Raw genomic sequence first — 15,606 nt, forward strand, 5'->3', positions numbered from 1 at the left:
TGAGGGAAATAATATACGTGAGATTGAGCGAAAGCTTGAACACGGCCTCATTACAACAAATTCACAGGGATTTACAGCACTGTGTGAAAGTTTCAGGCGTCTAAGTAAATGTTTAATCAGTTTCCCTCAGCAGTGAGTTTATTACAATATACATTAGAATAAAGTCGTATTCATAATTCAGATAAACAGAAAAACAATAAACAGTAACAAGAATTTCTCGGGTCCATATTTTTCCTGGACACCTTCACAGCCGCCACAGAGACTCGTTAATATCATCAATTACATCATGAGCTCAATTTACTGAGCACTGATTGGTCAAACCAGGAGCTGCTTTTTAACTACATATAATACTGGGCTTGTGTGTGTGTGTGTGTGTGTGTGTGTGTGTGTGTGTGTGTGTGTGTGTGTGTGTGTGAGGGGGGATGTTCAGATCAGTCCTCGTGAATTTAAAAACCTGATCACTTGAGGATCAAAGCTGTTGCAGATTCTGGCAGTGGTGGCACGGATGCTCTGGTTCTGCCAGACGGGAGCAGTGAGAGAAGTCCGCGTGAGGGATGGACGGGGTCGTCCACAGCGCTGGTGGCTTTGCAGATGCAGCCTGTGGTGTAGATGTCCGTGATGGAGGGGAGAGAGACCCCGATGATCTTCTCGGCTGTCCTCACTATACGCTGTAAGGTCCTGCAGTCGGAGACATTGCAATTCCCAAACCAAATCTAGTCTTTAAACTAGAAGATCTACTCTAAGAACTGCTGCAGAACGTCTGTAGGATGTGAGCAGATGGTTACAATAAATGTAGCACTGCTTACTTTTTTAACCAAAACGTAAGTAAATAATTAAAATGCAGTAAGTCAACCAAGAAGGCTACAACTAACGAGAGTATTCAGTTGAGAATGTGTATTAAGTACAGAACAAAGCGTCAGGTATGACCAGTGCGTTAAACCATGGACAGTGGTGGACCTGACTAACCAGGGCCCTGTCTGAATATAAATAAATACACAGTACTTCTATACTATATCATATCTATTCTATACTATTAAATGACTGATGACTGATCACGGCATGTCCACCCTGAAGCTGAATTTCTGGGCCACTTTTCCACACAAGCATGTTTTTGCCGTGATCGTAATCCGGACACCGTGCATGGATTTTATTGAGGGCAAAACACTTTTATGTTGCATCTCCACTGCCTCAATTTCCCTCCATCAGAGGCACAGACACAATTGTGGGGAGGGTGCTCGTTTGTCCCTTTGTGTCCTATCCTTTGTGTGATTTAGGCTGTGGCTGAAGAGCCCAGTTATGTGGAAAGAAGTGAGATTGAGCTTGTTCACTGAGGCTTGCTCCCTCGGGGCCAGCCCGTTGTTTTTGCATCACATCCCTGATGCCCAATCTGGCAGCAGAGCTAATGAACTACAGGGCAATTGGGAACAAGGTGTTGCAACATCGCCAAAAGGACTGAGATCAGCATTAATGTCCTGAGGTAATACAACAGCAGTGCACACACAAGCTTAGCTGGAGAGCAACATAATGCCTGAAAGAATAGCTTATAAATTAGAGATGCACCAAAAAAAAGATTAAATCGGTAAAATCTGACACTGAACACGATTCGAATGATCATGAAAATGAGAAATAATGACTTAAAATGCTGTTTGTTTGAGCACAGTGTTGAACACTTACACAGGGTCCACTGCAGCTGCATTTATATATGTATTAATATGTAATAAAATACATATATAAAATATATATATATTGGGGGCAGTTATGGGCTGGAGGTCAGGGAACCAGCCTCATGATTGGAAGGTTGCTGGTTCGATCCCCAGTGCCAACAGTCCATGACTGAGGTGTCCTTGAGCAAGACACCCCCAACTGCTCCACGGGTGCTGTGGATTGGGCTGCCCACCACTCCGGGCGTGCTCACTGCCCCTAGTGTGTGTGCTCACTAGTGTGTATGTGGTGTTTCACTTCACGGATGGGTTAAATGTGGAGGTGGGATTTCCCCGTTTGTGGGACTAATAAGGGTCACTTAATCTTAAAAGTCCTCACTCACCCATCCGAATCACTGAATTCAGGTGTTCCAGTCACTTCCATGGCCACAGGTGTATAAAGTCGAGCCCCTCGGCCTGCAGACTGCTTCTACAGACATTAGTGAAAGAATGGGTCGCTCTCAGGAGCTCAGTGAATTCCAGCGTGGCGCCGTGATCGTGAAATTTCCTCACTACTAAATATTCCACAGTCGACTGTCAGTGGTAGCAAACAACGGTCAGAAATTCCCATAAACACTCCTAACCCTTGTGAAAAGCCTTCCCAGAAGAGCTGAAGCTGTTATAGCTGCAAAGGGTGGGCTGACATCATATTAAACCCGATGGATTAAGAATGGGATCTCATTCCAGTTCATAAGTGTGTAAAACCAGATGAGCGAATACTTTTGGAAATATAGCGTATGCGGTCTTTTACTCCACGACAAAAAAGCCAAACAAATGAAACGATACCAGATATCTTCCTATTAGATACCAGATATCTTCTTATTAGATACCAGATATCTTCCTATTAGATACCAGATATCTTCCTATTAGATACCAGATATCTTCTTATTAGATACCAGATATCTTCCTATTAGATACCAGATATCTTCCTATTAGATACCAGATATCTTCTTATTAGATACCAGATATCTTCTTATTAGATACCAGATATCTTCCTATTAGATACCAGATATCTTCATTAGATACCAGATATCTTCCTATTAGATACCAGATATCTTCCTATTAGATACCAGATATCTTCTTATTAGATACCAGATATCTTCCTATTAGATACCAGATATCTTCTTATTAGATACCAGATATCTTCATATTAGATACCAGATATCTTCCTATTAGATACCAGATATCTTCCTATTGCAGTTTGGACCATTTTTATATATACAGTCCAGCAAAGGATCACAAATGATAACTGACCTGAACTGACTAGAAGTGAGAGAAGAGCAAACGTTCAGCATTACCACCTGCTGTCTAAACCTGAACGTTGATCTTCTCCAGCAGAAAGTGTTTGGAATTCCTTCATTCATTCTGACGCTTCTCATTTAGAGCCGGTTTTAAGGGAAGCCTGGCCCCTGGCTATTTCTCCCATGTTTTCAACCCCATGAATCCACCAGAGGGCGCCTATGAGCGAGTCTTCATTGATGAACAGAGGTGAGTGGAACCAAACGTCTAAAAGGGACATTTAAACAAGTTTTTTACTTTAATTTAGGAAAGCAGAAAGAAAATCAAGGATTATTTCATTAAAAATTTTAAATGAAGGAACTCAACAGTATCTTTTAGAGTTTCTACATCAAGCAGGTTTTGAGCAGTAGGACACCAACATTACTGCTACTGAGTGCTGATTGGTTAGTATCGCCGCTACTGAGTGCTGATTGGTTAGTATCGCCGCTACTGAGTGCTGATTGGTTAGTATCGCCGCTACTGAGTGCTGATTGGCCAGTGAGCTGAGTTATTCTCATTGGCACAACGGAGCGGTTTGCGCTCATTGACCTCATGAATGTACATGAGGCAACGTTATTTACATTTACAGCATTTTGCTGATGCTCTTATTCAGAGCGACTTACAATTTGATCATTTTACACAGGTGGGCGAAGGCGGTGTTGGGAGTCCTGCCCAAGGACTCTTATTGGTATAGTGTAGGGTGCTTGTCCAGGCGGGGATTGAACCCCAGTCTACAGCGTAGAAGGCAGGTGTTATTCACTACACCACACCAAAATACAACAGCGATGTTATAAAATGTTCTATGTTTAGAAAATGAATTTACTAATATGATTTTGCACAAATGGGCGGCACGGTGGTGTGGTGGTTAGCGCTGTCGCCTCACAGCGAGGAGGGCCTGGGTTCGATTCCCTGGCCGGGCAGCCGGGGTCCTCTCTGTGTGGAGTTTGCATGTTCTCCCCGTGTCTGCGTGGGTTTCCTCCGGGTTCTCCGGTTTCCTCCCACAGTCCAAAGACATGCAGTCAGGCCGATTGGACATGCTAAATTACCCCTGGGTGTGAGTGACTGTCTGTGTCTGTCTGTCTGTCTGCCCTGCGATGGACTGGCGACCTGTCCAGGGTGTATCCTGCCTTCCGCCCGAAGACTGCTGGGATAGGCTCCAGCATCCCCCCGCGACCCTGACGGAGAAGCGGCTTAGAAAATGGATGGATGGATGGATGGATGGATTTTGCACAAAAGCCACAGAAGAACCCAGTCGTTTCGCTCTGACTCAGGTGCACGAGCGTCTAACAAACGTAGAAGACCTGGATTAGCAATCCTCCTCACTACACACTGCATTCGTCTCATACTCACTGTTCTCCTCCACCCAATGCATCAGACCAAAGGAAATACCCGCAGGGCTATGGGTCACAAGCGCAAACTCAAAGAGAAATAAAATCTTTGTGCCGTACCAAGTGGACATCCCAGATAGCAGATAAAGGTTTTCAGCGACTGGGCCTTTTGCTGCTTTCGCCAAACATAATATACTGGAGGAAATGCACCAGTGGCTGTGATTAGGTTTTGGTACTACAAAATCTCAGGATTGAAATAAAAAAAAGACCTAATTATGCATAAAATGTAAATTATCCTATATTAATGGTTAAATGTGCTATGATTCTTGGACCTCACAGGGTGAAGCTATACGGACAAAAATTTCTTTCAATGAATTTATGATGCCTACAAGTCTTGAAACTGATTTTTCCATCCATCCATTCATTTTCTAAGCCGCTTCTCCGTCAGGGTCGCTGGGGGGTGCAGGAGCCTATCCCAGCAGTCTTCGGGCAGAAGGCAGGATACACCCTGGACAGGTCGCCAGTCCATCGCAGGGCAGACAGACAGACACAGACAGTCACTCACACCCAATTTAGCACGTCCAATTGGCCTGACTGCCTGTCTTTTGGACTGTGGGAGGAAACCGGAGAACCCGGAGGAAACCCACACAGACACGGGGAGAACATGCAGACTCCACACAGAGAGGACCCCGGTTACCCGGTCGGGGAATCGAACCCAGGCCCTCCTCGCTGTGAGGTGACAGCGCCACCCACCACGCCACAGTGCCGCCCTGAAACTGATTTTTTTTTTTTAAAGCAATTTAAAAACTGTTTTTGAACCTGTGAGGAAACATTAACTGACTTCTATTAATGAAACGCAGAGGAAGGAATTCTGAATTCTCGTCTTGATGAATGTGAGAGATGGGGAGGGTCTCTGAAGGACAGGCAGTCTGAAGAGCTTCTGGACTGGATCATATACACAATGGCTGTTTCTATTACTTTTACAATGTAGTTTATGCTTTATAAACACCTGACAGTAAAACATTTATAAAAGACCCCTGGCCCCCAGCTCCAAAACCATTGATTTTTACTGCGGACATCGATTATTTTGTTTTCCTTACAATTAATTCTATGATTAATTAACTAATACAAACAAGTATTTCCTTTTCAAATGAGAAAACATGATGGCCTGGGTAAAAATGATGTGTTGGTGAAATAGATCCTATTTATAAAAAGATCCTATTTGTTACAGGTTTGGGAAAAATATGAAACTTTTTTCATACAAAATATAATCACAATTTTTGAAGATTTGCTAAGAGCTTTATTTAAGAAACACTTTGATTGCATAAGTATTACATTAGACAGATTGGTCCTTAAGAACATTGCTTACAGTTGAATAAGGGCAAAAAGACAAAAGTGCAAGTACAAGGGTTCAGTGTAAGGCAAAGGGTCATTATTTAAGTGGTAAGCACTTAATTCCTAAAACACACGAAACTGAAGAAAAGCAAAGCGTTTTCACTTCCAACCACAGTATAATTCCCCCTCTGTCACTGTAACCCATGATTATGTCGTCTGGTCCCAGTGGTCAAATTTTAGCCTGAATTCGGCCCTAAAGTTCCTGTTGCTGTGTACCTTCCCGACTCCCTGAGTCTAAATTTTTACTTATATTACTGATAGACAACTTTGCTGTTTATAAAAGATTGTGATATCAAGCGAATCCCAGCCAGAAATTATAATCAAACCAGCAATTCGGTGACTGTCTGAACAAGCTAATAAAAAGACTAAATTTCTCTGTCTGCCTCAACTGGTGCACTGTTCTTGTGCAAATTACAGCTCACTTCAGTTGATATTTTCACATATTTATACTGATACTGCTGCAGCATTTTAAACACTGGATCAAACAGAATATTGCACTTCGATCTGTACCTCAGCGGCACTTTGAAAAAAGGCATCTCGTATGACACAAGTTGTATGATTGACTTGACTGTAAACGAGTTCTAGGAATTTGGAGATGCAAATTCTATCTTTGGTTTCGCTCTTGCTTGAGAACTACACAGAACTTCCAGGCCTCAACACACTGGGCTAGGAGGACCTCTCCAGGGAAGAACTCCTCTACATCTGGAGGGACGTCCAAGTCCTTCCGCTCCATGTAGGGCATCACCGTGTCTTTCAAGCTGGGAAAAGGGAACCAAATTTAAATAAAGTTCTCAAACTCATTCAGTTCAGTAAATTCCCCCACATTTATGAGAATTCAGTGCAAAAAAAATAAAATATATATATATATATATATATATATATATATATTTTAAATGTATGTAATTTGTCTTGTTACATACTTATTGTAAGAAAAGATAATTATAATTATCTATAATTATTATAAATATCCTTTTTCAATGTTTTTTCTTGTTTAAAGTCATTTTTTTGAAAGAAAGTCTACTGAAAGCTAATTTTGCCTCTTTCAAAGCATAATTCAGATAATGTGCCTTAAAAAAATGTAAATGTAACATAAATCTGTTCTTCTATGACTCAAAACTGAAGACTTGCCTGAACCAAGAAAGAACCTAGATAAAATGATTCTTTCAGACGCAGCACGGATCTCACCTCCAATTGGGCTTGTAAGTGTCGGTAGCCTGTGGGTTCTTCAAGACCAGCAGCAGGAACTCATGCATTTCCAGCAGGAAGGAGTCAGCGCTGGTCTTTGTGAAGAAGCCAGTGAGCAGCGTCTTCTCCTCCTGTCCCAGGGTTTGTTTATACTCCCGACCTATTCCTACGAATGGGTCCTGAAAAAGACATGAAAGAACGCTCAAAACAAACGCAGTGTTCATTCTGTTAAGAAAATGGCTTAGAATGAAATTCATTTTCAGCAATACTGTAACACCGAAGGTTTTAAGTGTAATTCACGGTAAAGACAGTAGTGTATAATGCTGTACCTTTTTGAGGCGCAGCATTGTCTCAGATTTGAGGGAGCTAAGGAGCTGCCACAGAGCCAAACAATGTTTCAGACTGCACCTGCTCAAAGCCTGCGGACAGAGCACAACACTGCTGATAAAAACTGAACGATGGTTACTTTCCTCTGATAAAACCGGACTACAAGACTGGCCCTGCTCAAAAATGTAGTTTAACGTCTGCTACTACTGAGAGTTGAATACTACAAGTGACCTTAAAGAGGTGTGGAGCTGTGTCTTCAGCCATTTGCAGCACTTCCTTCAGGTAATTTCCCAGCTGCATGTGCGCCTCTCCTCCTGTCATGGCCAGGAAGCCCAGGGCCAGTTCCAGAGTGGACAATGCCTCACACACATCATTATAAGACTGCAGCTCTTGAGCCAGTGTGGACTGGCTCAGTGAAGACAGCGGCTCCTGCAACAGGTACACAACAAGGTTTAGGCAGTTAAACCAAAATCCGTGTTACACATATATTAAATACAACCTTTACTTGTGTTGTACGCGTTCGCCTTGCTTTTATTTACTTGAACAGGGTAATAACTGTTATTCTTAATGGTCTATATTGAATCCTTGTGGTCAATCAAATATTACAGATGACCTCTGGCTGTCCAGCATTTGCCAAAGGTCCTGAAGGTACTGCTTTAGAAGCTATTTAAAGGATGTATTTGAACACGTGCTCAAGGCTTTGGTCATGTCACTGCACATCTGACATGCATAGCTCGCACATCCATTGAGCCCCTCCAACAAAAAAAAAAAACATACATCAACCTTTCCTCCCTTTTTCAGATGGTCATTATTATTTTGTTTTCCATTTTATTTTGTGATTTGAATAAAACAGCTACTTACTTGTTGAATCTTTGCCTTCACGTCTTTGAAAATGTTCTCATAATTTCTATCTTGCCTGTTCACTAGAGTTGGAATTCCCTAAAAAACAAAGAATTTTCATATAGTAAATAAATCCATAAAACAGGAAGAACCAAGCAAGTGCTGGTTTCTAGCTTTCTCGCACACTTACATTGAGGGTGATGAGGGGCTTGCCCTGTAAGAAACGGGTCAGGACCTGCTGCTGGATCTTTGGCAGGTCATACTCGGACAGCGTCTCTCTGCCACGCTCCATGCTGTACTGGCAGTTAGAAAGCACAATGGGCAGCAGGTCTCTCTCCACCTCATACCGGATCACATGGAGCTCTGTCAGGTCTGCCGGACTTACTGTGTAGCTGCGTATTAGAAAGCAGGCAGATGTTATACGTAGGGTCTAAACATCACAGCCTGACATTATCACAGTGTGAGATGGGGTCTTGTGGCTTTTAAAGACTAGCTAGTACTGAGAAGTAAAACAGTGCTTTAAAATGTTGTTCCTGGTAGCAGCTGTGGGCATGTTTATAAGTAGGTGTGAACCACAGTGAGGCACTTACGGAGACTAACAGGTGCGCCTGAACCTGCTTTTAAAAATTCTATACATGAGGTTAAATCCCCACACTACGTTTTCTGTATATACACCACCAATTAAACCTTTTAGAACACACGTTTTTTCAGTTTTTACTGACATTTAAGCAGATCAAGTCCAGTGAATGACCTGAAATGGTACAAAGTATAAACATAAGGGTTAATTTTATGTGTGAACTGCCAGAAGTTCAAGAAAATTGAAATTAACTGGAAGTAAATTAAACAACGGAATTAAATTAGGGTTTGAAAGTTGACGCAAACAATTGCTAAAGGTGTCCTAACACCTGTAAATGTAGTCTTGTCCTCTTGAGAAGAGTGTCAATGAATACAGCATCAAAAGTCACTTGGAAACTGGAGGAAATTCTGACGGGGAGAAGTCTGGCAGACCGAAAGCCCCAAAATAATCAGAAAAGTTTCTCAGAGTGAACAGTTTGGCTCACACGACAACACCTTAACACTGAAGTGAGCAGGTCTCAGTTTCAACTGTGATGCGAAGACTTTGATGTGCACGTTTGACAGGTTGATTCGCAGAAATCGGCAAAATAAGAAGGAGAGACTTTTTTCTGTACCATGCAGCACCAACAGCACTTCTAGTACTGAAGACTAGATGATCTTTCGGACCTTCAGTTCCTCAGGCAGGGTTTTTGTTCAGTGTCACGCAAGCGACAGGACGGTTCAAGACAAACTGTAAGACACTGAAGGCTCTTTTGCTGGATCCAGAGTAGGCGACTTGCACAGTGACCAGTACCCTGACCCAAATAGGCTACTACAGCATCCTGCAGTGAAATGCAGGAATGGAAAAGACAGCTTGCATATATGATCTGTGCTTTAATTTCTGAGTACATATAACTAAAACTGCATAAATATCCATAATCCGGGAAGAGCAGGGGTGCTCTAAACTTTTGAACGGAGCGTAGGGAGTCCAGGCTGAGGGAAGGCTGAAATACTGAACAAGACGTCTCTTCAAGTTCCTTCTTTTGATTTAGTCCATGTCCTTGAATTAAGCACCTAACCTCCTAACTACTCTCAGAACCATAAGCTAACAAAACGTGAATCTTTACCTGGTCTCCTCTCCAGTGTACTTCTCCACTGTGTAGACTATTTCATTGTGCAGTGCCACGAGGTAGCTAACTAGAGCAGTGGAACAGAGTCCCAGTCCCTGCCTCCGTGGCAGCAGCACTTGGAGATCGCTTTTAATGTCCAGGTCTTCCTGGCAGTACTCTGCAGGGAGCTTGATTTCTCCTGCGAAAGAAACAAAAGAAATAAATTGGGATCTCCAGTTTTTAAAATCACTGAATTAAAAATAAATAAACAAAAATAATCGGTGAAAATAAAAGTTCCAAAAAACCTGGGATAGTACATAAAATACCAACAGAAACAGAAAGCAGTGTAAACTAGTTCATTTTATCTGACTGGTATTAAACTGATAAAATGCTTTGCTTTATGAACTGCATTGTTTTCTTGCGGTTTACAGCCTTTGCCTTTGCGCACAGAGATTTCTCCAGATTCCCTGAAGGTTTCGGTAATATTACGCATAATACAGGTGAAATACCTAAAAGCCTTGCGATTCTTCGCTAAGGAACATTATTCTCAAACTGTTGGATTATTTGCGGACACATTTTTCGCAAAGTGGCAAGTCTCAGCTTTTTTATTCAAGCATGATTACATCACCTGTTTAAGATGTTTTTTTAACATTTCACAATGTTTCTAGTCTTAGTCCTTGTCTTAACATATTTGGAACGTGTTGCAGGCCCCAATTTCAGAATGATTTTATAATTTTTTTTTGTAAATATACAATGTAGATCAGGTAAAACATTACATATCTTCTCTCTGTGATGTTTTGGTTTAAATACTAGTCAAAGTAGATTTCTAAAATCATTGCTTTCTGTTTTTATTTACACCTTAGTGACTGTCCTAAAGGTCTTGGGATTCAGCTTGTCCAAGTTTTAGGATGTGAATTAAGTTTACCATTGGTGGCCAGTGATACTCTAAGTTGGTTCCATGTGGATATGAAGATCTTGATTTGTTTCTCATATGAAGCCATGAGAGAGGCTGGAAGGGAAAATAGATTATAAAAATTATATTTCCAACAGTGCACTTCATTTTAAAATATGCAAATGGGAAAAAAAAAAAAAAACTGGTTTAACAAATGAAAATGAGTTTAGGCAGCACCTGCGTTCTGGCTCTGCAGGAATTGTTCAATGGTATTGTACGGGATCTCCATCACATTCTGGAACTTCTTCACCAGATCCTTCTGGAGAGCAAGGATGTCTGGGAGAAACTTTACCATCCTCAGCTCTGCCTCCTTAAACAGAATATCCATGGTAAACATCTCTTCAAAGTGCTGCTATAATTTAATTGAATTACATAAGCCGACTACTTTCGGTGAGGCAAGAAGTCATAGCATCATAGAGGCAACTTCTCTGAATTCACTGCAAGACATGCTAGCTTGACTCAGCTTCTCTTTGGTGAAAAAACAGTTTGTCATAATCTACATTACCCTCTGTAGGAACTTCCAAAGGACAGGCAGTGTGTCTTTGCCATCATTTTGCTCCACAACATGGGCTAGGCTGAGCAGAGAGAGTCGCTCCCTGCAGCTCCACACAGTCGAGCCATGGATCAGAGAGCCCTGGGGCAGTGATTTCAGGAACAGCTGTGGTTCCCCAAAGGTCAGCTTCATCAGAGGGTTGGATGACACCCTCTCGTCCTCTCTGATAAATGTGTTCACCTGCGCCAACTGCCTCTCCAAAACCTGCCGAGATGATGAAACACAAGACACATGGTAATCGTCTGATGTAGCACAGTTCAGTATGTCGGAAGGACAATAACAAGGCAGAAGTTCTTTTTTCACTCCTAATGCACAGCCAATCGGGACCAGGCTGTCCTAAGGTACACACTAAAACTGTACAGAATGCAGATATTACCTCAGAACCTATGATGACTAGGACCGGTTCTGCTCAATTTAAATTTCCTGCTCAGGTCCAACATTTCTAACTTGATGGTTCACATTTGTGTAGGTATGCAAGTACATAGGTAAGTGACTCAGATATGCCATAAACTTGTACTGAAATCACCCACATGTGCATGTCCTAATGAAAAACGCCACATGAATGAACCACGTGTCAATCAATCAATCAATCAATCAATCAATAAATCAATCAATCAATAAATAAATAAATAAATATCCCAACAAGACCACTCTCATTCAGGTTGCACAGCCATGAATCATATATGTATCCCATCTAGGACCACATATGACTCTGTGTGTGTGTGTGTGTGTGTGTGTGTGATTCCAGGAATGCATTTTTTTTTTTGTATTGTATTTTATTTATATTTATTTTATTTTTCTCACAACACGTAAATGTCTGTCCGATACCATGCACTGTGAGCTCCTGTAACCAAAACCTAATTCCTTGTATGTGTAAGCATACCTGGCCAATAAAGCTTGATTCTGATTCTGATGAATATCACGTTATCCTAAAAATCTAAACTGTCCCTTTTAGCCTGATAATGCTGATGTAGTCAAAGTTGAAGGTATGGGATGGCGCAGGAAGTAACGCTGGTAGATAAACAGGCAGAACAAAGACCTAACTAGTTTACCTTCAGTTGGTGTGTGATGATGTCCGTGTTCATGGCCATCTCCCAGCCATTTCTGGCTTCTTTAGTTGAGAGCAGATGATCATAAGGAGCAGGCCCTGTTCAAAAATTAAGAACATGTTTTCTTTACAAATCTTCATGGAACATAATTCAGGCGACTCAATTTGGGTTTCATTATTTAACACATGGCAAACTGCGCTTTTATCCAACTGGGCCAGTCTTGGTCAACTGACCCCTATGTGTCTAAAAAAAGAGACACATTGAACTAATAACTAGCCAAACCAAAAACATCTATGCATTAGTGTTCATGATTCTATACATATCCATTGCCCTTAGCCATGGGATGGTTAGGGAACTGAAGTGCCCTTGATCAAGGCACCTAACCCCCAACTGCTCCCCGGGTGCCGTGGATAGGGCTGCCCACTGCTCAGGGAAAGTGTGCTCACTGCCCCCTAGTGTGTGTGTGTGTTCACTAGTGTGCATGTCTGTGGGGTTTTCAGTGCACAGATGTGTTAAATGTGGAGGTCTAATTCTGTAGTGTGCAAAACACAGTTGGTAAAATGGCTCTAAATTCTAAATAACTTAAAAAATTTTTTTAAGTTGTTCATTTTTTCCCGGACTGCAAATTTTTCCTTGAAGAAGTGTACAAAAGCACAATTGACCATGTGATCCCTAACGCGGAGTCTTTGTTTCTTTTCACTGCAAATTACTGAAATACTGGTTAATAAGTTGTGGAAGAGACTCTTACACTGGCTGGGCTGACGGGGCTCCAGCAGGCTGGAGACAGTCAGGTGAACAGCGCAGACTGTGTCATCTGCCCCCTTCCCTAGAGCTTTGCTCAGCTGCTCCATGTCCTTCAGTAAGTGGGCCATCAGGAACACCTCAGGCTGTGCCAAGGGGGGCTTAATGATAGGGGCAATGTCCTGAAAAATACAGCAAGAGATTTAGAAGAAAGGCATGAAATATCAACAGTCCAGAAAAAGAATCTGCCTGGCTGAGGTGTTAATTAAAAGATGATACAGAAAATCATAGATTGCAACGTTAAACATTCACACAAGCCAAACACGAAGTGTTCAGAGGCCCTACCACAAGGGGGGGGGGGGGGGCAAATCTCTGCAGATAGAATAGAAGAGAATTTACAACTATTTATCACTGTGAAATTAGACCTCTGCATTTAACCCATCCACTAGGGGGCAGTGAGCAGCCCTATCCACGGCGCCCGGGGAGCAACTGGGGGTTCACAGATTGTGTTCACATGTCCAAGTCAGTATCAGAAACTACAAAATTAATTTGGAGTATATACATTTAACCCTTCTTGTGGACAGACCGTCTGTGAGGCCATGGGGACCAGGTTGGGAACCTCTGCTCTAAATCATCGGTATTAAACTGATTAAGACCCTGATTAATAAAACAAGCAACAGGGATCTGGGAGATGAAATGCATTACCTGAGGGTGGCTAGAGGCTCCCAACAGCATGGCCATGTGTGTGAGCATTCTGAGCAGGGTGAATGGAGCAGGGGACATGTTCTTTGTGTCCTGCATGTCTGGCTGGTCCCTGCGACGTGGGTCTCCCAAAATGTGCCCCGTCTGAGTGCGGTCCCCCCTACAATCAGAAATGCAAAATTAGCCTTCTACGGCACCCACATGACACAGAACACGCTACACACATGCATGCTCAAAAGTGTGGAACCAGTCATATACACTGATCAACCACTTTATAAGGTACACCTCCACGTATCTACACTCCTAGTCCACTTTGTCAGCTCCAGTTACAATATACACTATATGGACAACATTATTGCGACACCTACACGTTACACTTATATGGGCTTCTATGACATCCTATCATCATTTCTCAGGTATTTATAGTCACCCTTTTGCAGCTTTAACAACTTCCACTCTTCTGGGAAGCTTTCTACGAGATTCTTGGAGTATGTCCATGGGAATTTTTGCCCATTCATCCATGAGAGTATTGGTGAGGTCATAGCTGACCTTGCTTTGTGCACTGGGTCACAGTCACGGATGTGATGGAACAGAATCAGGCCTTCCCCAAACCTTTCCCACAAAATTATAAGCATACAATTGTTCAAAATCTCTTGGTCTGCTGAAGCATTAAGATTTCCCTTCACTGGAACTAAAGGGGCCTAGCTCAACCCCAGAAAAACAACCCTATAGCATTATTCCTCCTCCACCAAACTTTACAGTTGGCACAATGCAGTCAGGCAGATAAACATTCTCCAGACATTGGCCAAATCCAGACTCCACAGAATATGCTTCCACTGCTGCAGAGTGGCATTGTGCTTTAAATCTGCCACCCATAGTGACGCTGTGCGTAGCTGCTCGGCCGTGGAAACTGATTTCAGGAAGGCACTGCAGTGCCACTGACATGATGGTGCCGTATTAATGTGTGCTGTGCTGGGGGTTCTGATCATTGAACAGGATGAAAGTGAGATAAAGTACACAGAGAAACAGATAAACTACAATCTGTATAAACAACAAAGAGCACCTATACGGTAAGTAGAGCTGATAAAATGGACAAAGAAACAAGGAAAGTAAAGAAGCAAGGAGGTGTAAACAATTAAGCGTCCAGTCACTGTAGGTTTAAATGATATAAAGCAGATGCCATAATGTTCAGTAACAAATAATATGCTGTCAATGTCATTTGCACTGCTTTGCAAATAAGAGGCATTCGGGATATTAGCTTTACTGTAACATCGTTGTCAATGCAAAAAAATGTTCTCAATCGTTTTGTAATCACCAAAAGCTGCATTCATTATTCTGAACACATACAAAGTGGCACGTGGTCTTTTCCTAACCTTCAGTCTAGTACACTAATTCCAACTTTTAGAGCGCTAGTGGATACTTCTCTCGTTAAAAACTTAGATATACACAACATCTAACTCATAATACTAAGAGTCCATTTGACTTACTGTATTTGCATAGCCTGGAAGCCCTGAACAGGTCTGTGGTCTATGCCTCCTATCTGTGCATTGCAGTCTGGACAACGGCTCATCTCCATTGGCTGACCACACTAAATCAGTATAATACGGAAGGTATGCTAGTATTAGATAAACAGGCACAACTCGGTATCTGAATTTAGAACAAAAATGGTCATTTCTTGAACTGACCCACCTCACCAACTGTGCATGGATGATTATTGGGACAAACTGGAGAGGAAAAAAAGGATATTCTGTAACCGCACATCTCAAGATCAGCAGGTTTTTACAATCACAGAAGCTTGTACTTACAATACCACTGCAGAGGTCCCAGGGCCTGCTGGGCAACAGCAAGCACATCATCTGGCATTGTGGGTATGAATGAGCTCTGTTCACAAA

General features: G+C 42.2%; 1 protein-coding gene across 2 annotated transcripts in view; it reads right to left on the bottom strand.

Annotated features, from left to right (window-relative positions):
• Positions 1 to 5,583: 5,583 nt before the first annotated feature.
• The window catches only part of rnf213a (ring finger protein 213a), a 41,034-nt gene continuing 31,011 nt past the window's right edge, over positions 5,584 to 15,606 (bottom strand). For both annotated transcript variants that reach the window (XM_037544574.1, XM_037544575.1), the window contains 16 exons: positions 15,520 to 15,595; positions 15,404 to 15,438; positions 15,202 to 15,302; positions 13,718 to 13,874; positions 13,020 to 13,194; positions 12,275 to 12,369; positions 11,175 to 11,426; positions 10,847 to 10,979; positions 10,643 to 10,726; positions 9,736 to 9,916; positions 8,244 to 8,445; positions 8,075 to 8,152; positions 7,445 to 7,642; positions 7,216 to 7,305; positions 6,887 to 7,065; positions 5,584 to 6,459 (listed from right to left, as the gene is read on the bottom strand). In XM_037544574.1, coding sequence (XP_037400471.1) covers positions 6,306 to 6,459; positions 6,887 to 7,065; positions 7,216 to 7,305; positions 7,445 to 7,642; positions 8,075 to 8,152; positions 8,244 to 8,445; positions 9,736 to 9,916; positions 10,643 to 10,726; positions 10,847 to 10,979; positions 11,175 to 11,426; positions 12,275 to 12,369; positions 13,020 to 13,194; positions 13,718 to 13,874; positions 15,202 to 15,302; positions 15,404 to 15,438; positions 15,520 to 15,595 — 2,190 coding nt within the window. In that variant the 3' untranslated portion in view covers positions 5,584 to 6,305. The remainder of the gene's footprint in view (positions 6,460 to 6,886; positions 7,066 to 7,215; positions 7,306 to 7,444; positions 7,643 to 8,074; positions 8,153 to 8,243; positions 8,446 to 9,735; positions 9,917 to 10,642; positions 10,727 to 10,846; positions 10,980 to 11,174; positions 11,427 to 12,274; positions 12,370 to 13,019; positions 13,195 to 13,717; positions 13,875 to 15,201; positions 15,303 to 15,403; positions 15,439 to 15,519; positions 15,596 to 15,606) is intronic.

This window comes from Pygocentrus nattereri, chromosome 14 (assembly GCF_015220715.1).
Source record: "Pygocentrus nattereri isolate fPygNat1 chromosome 14, fPygNat1.pri, whole genome shotgun sequence".
NCBI classification, from domain to species: domain Eukaryota; kingdom Metazoa; phylum Chordata; class Actinopteri; order Characiformes; family Serrasalmidae; genus Pygocentrus; species Pygocentrus nattereri.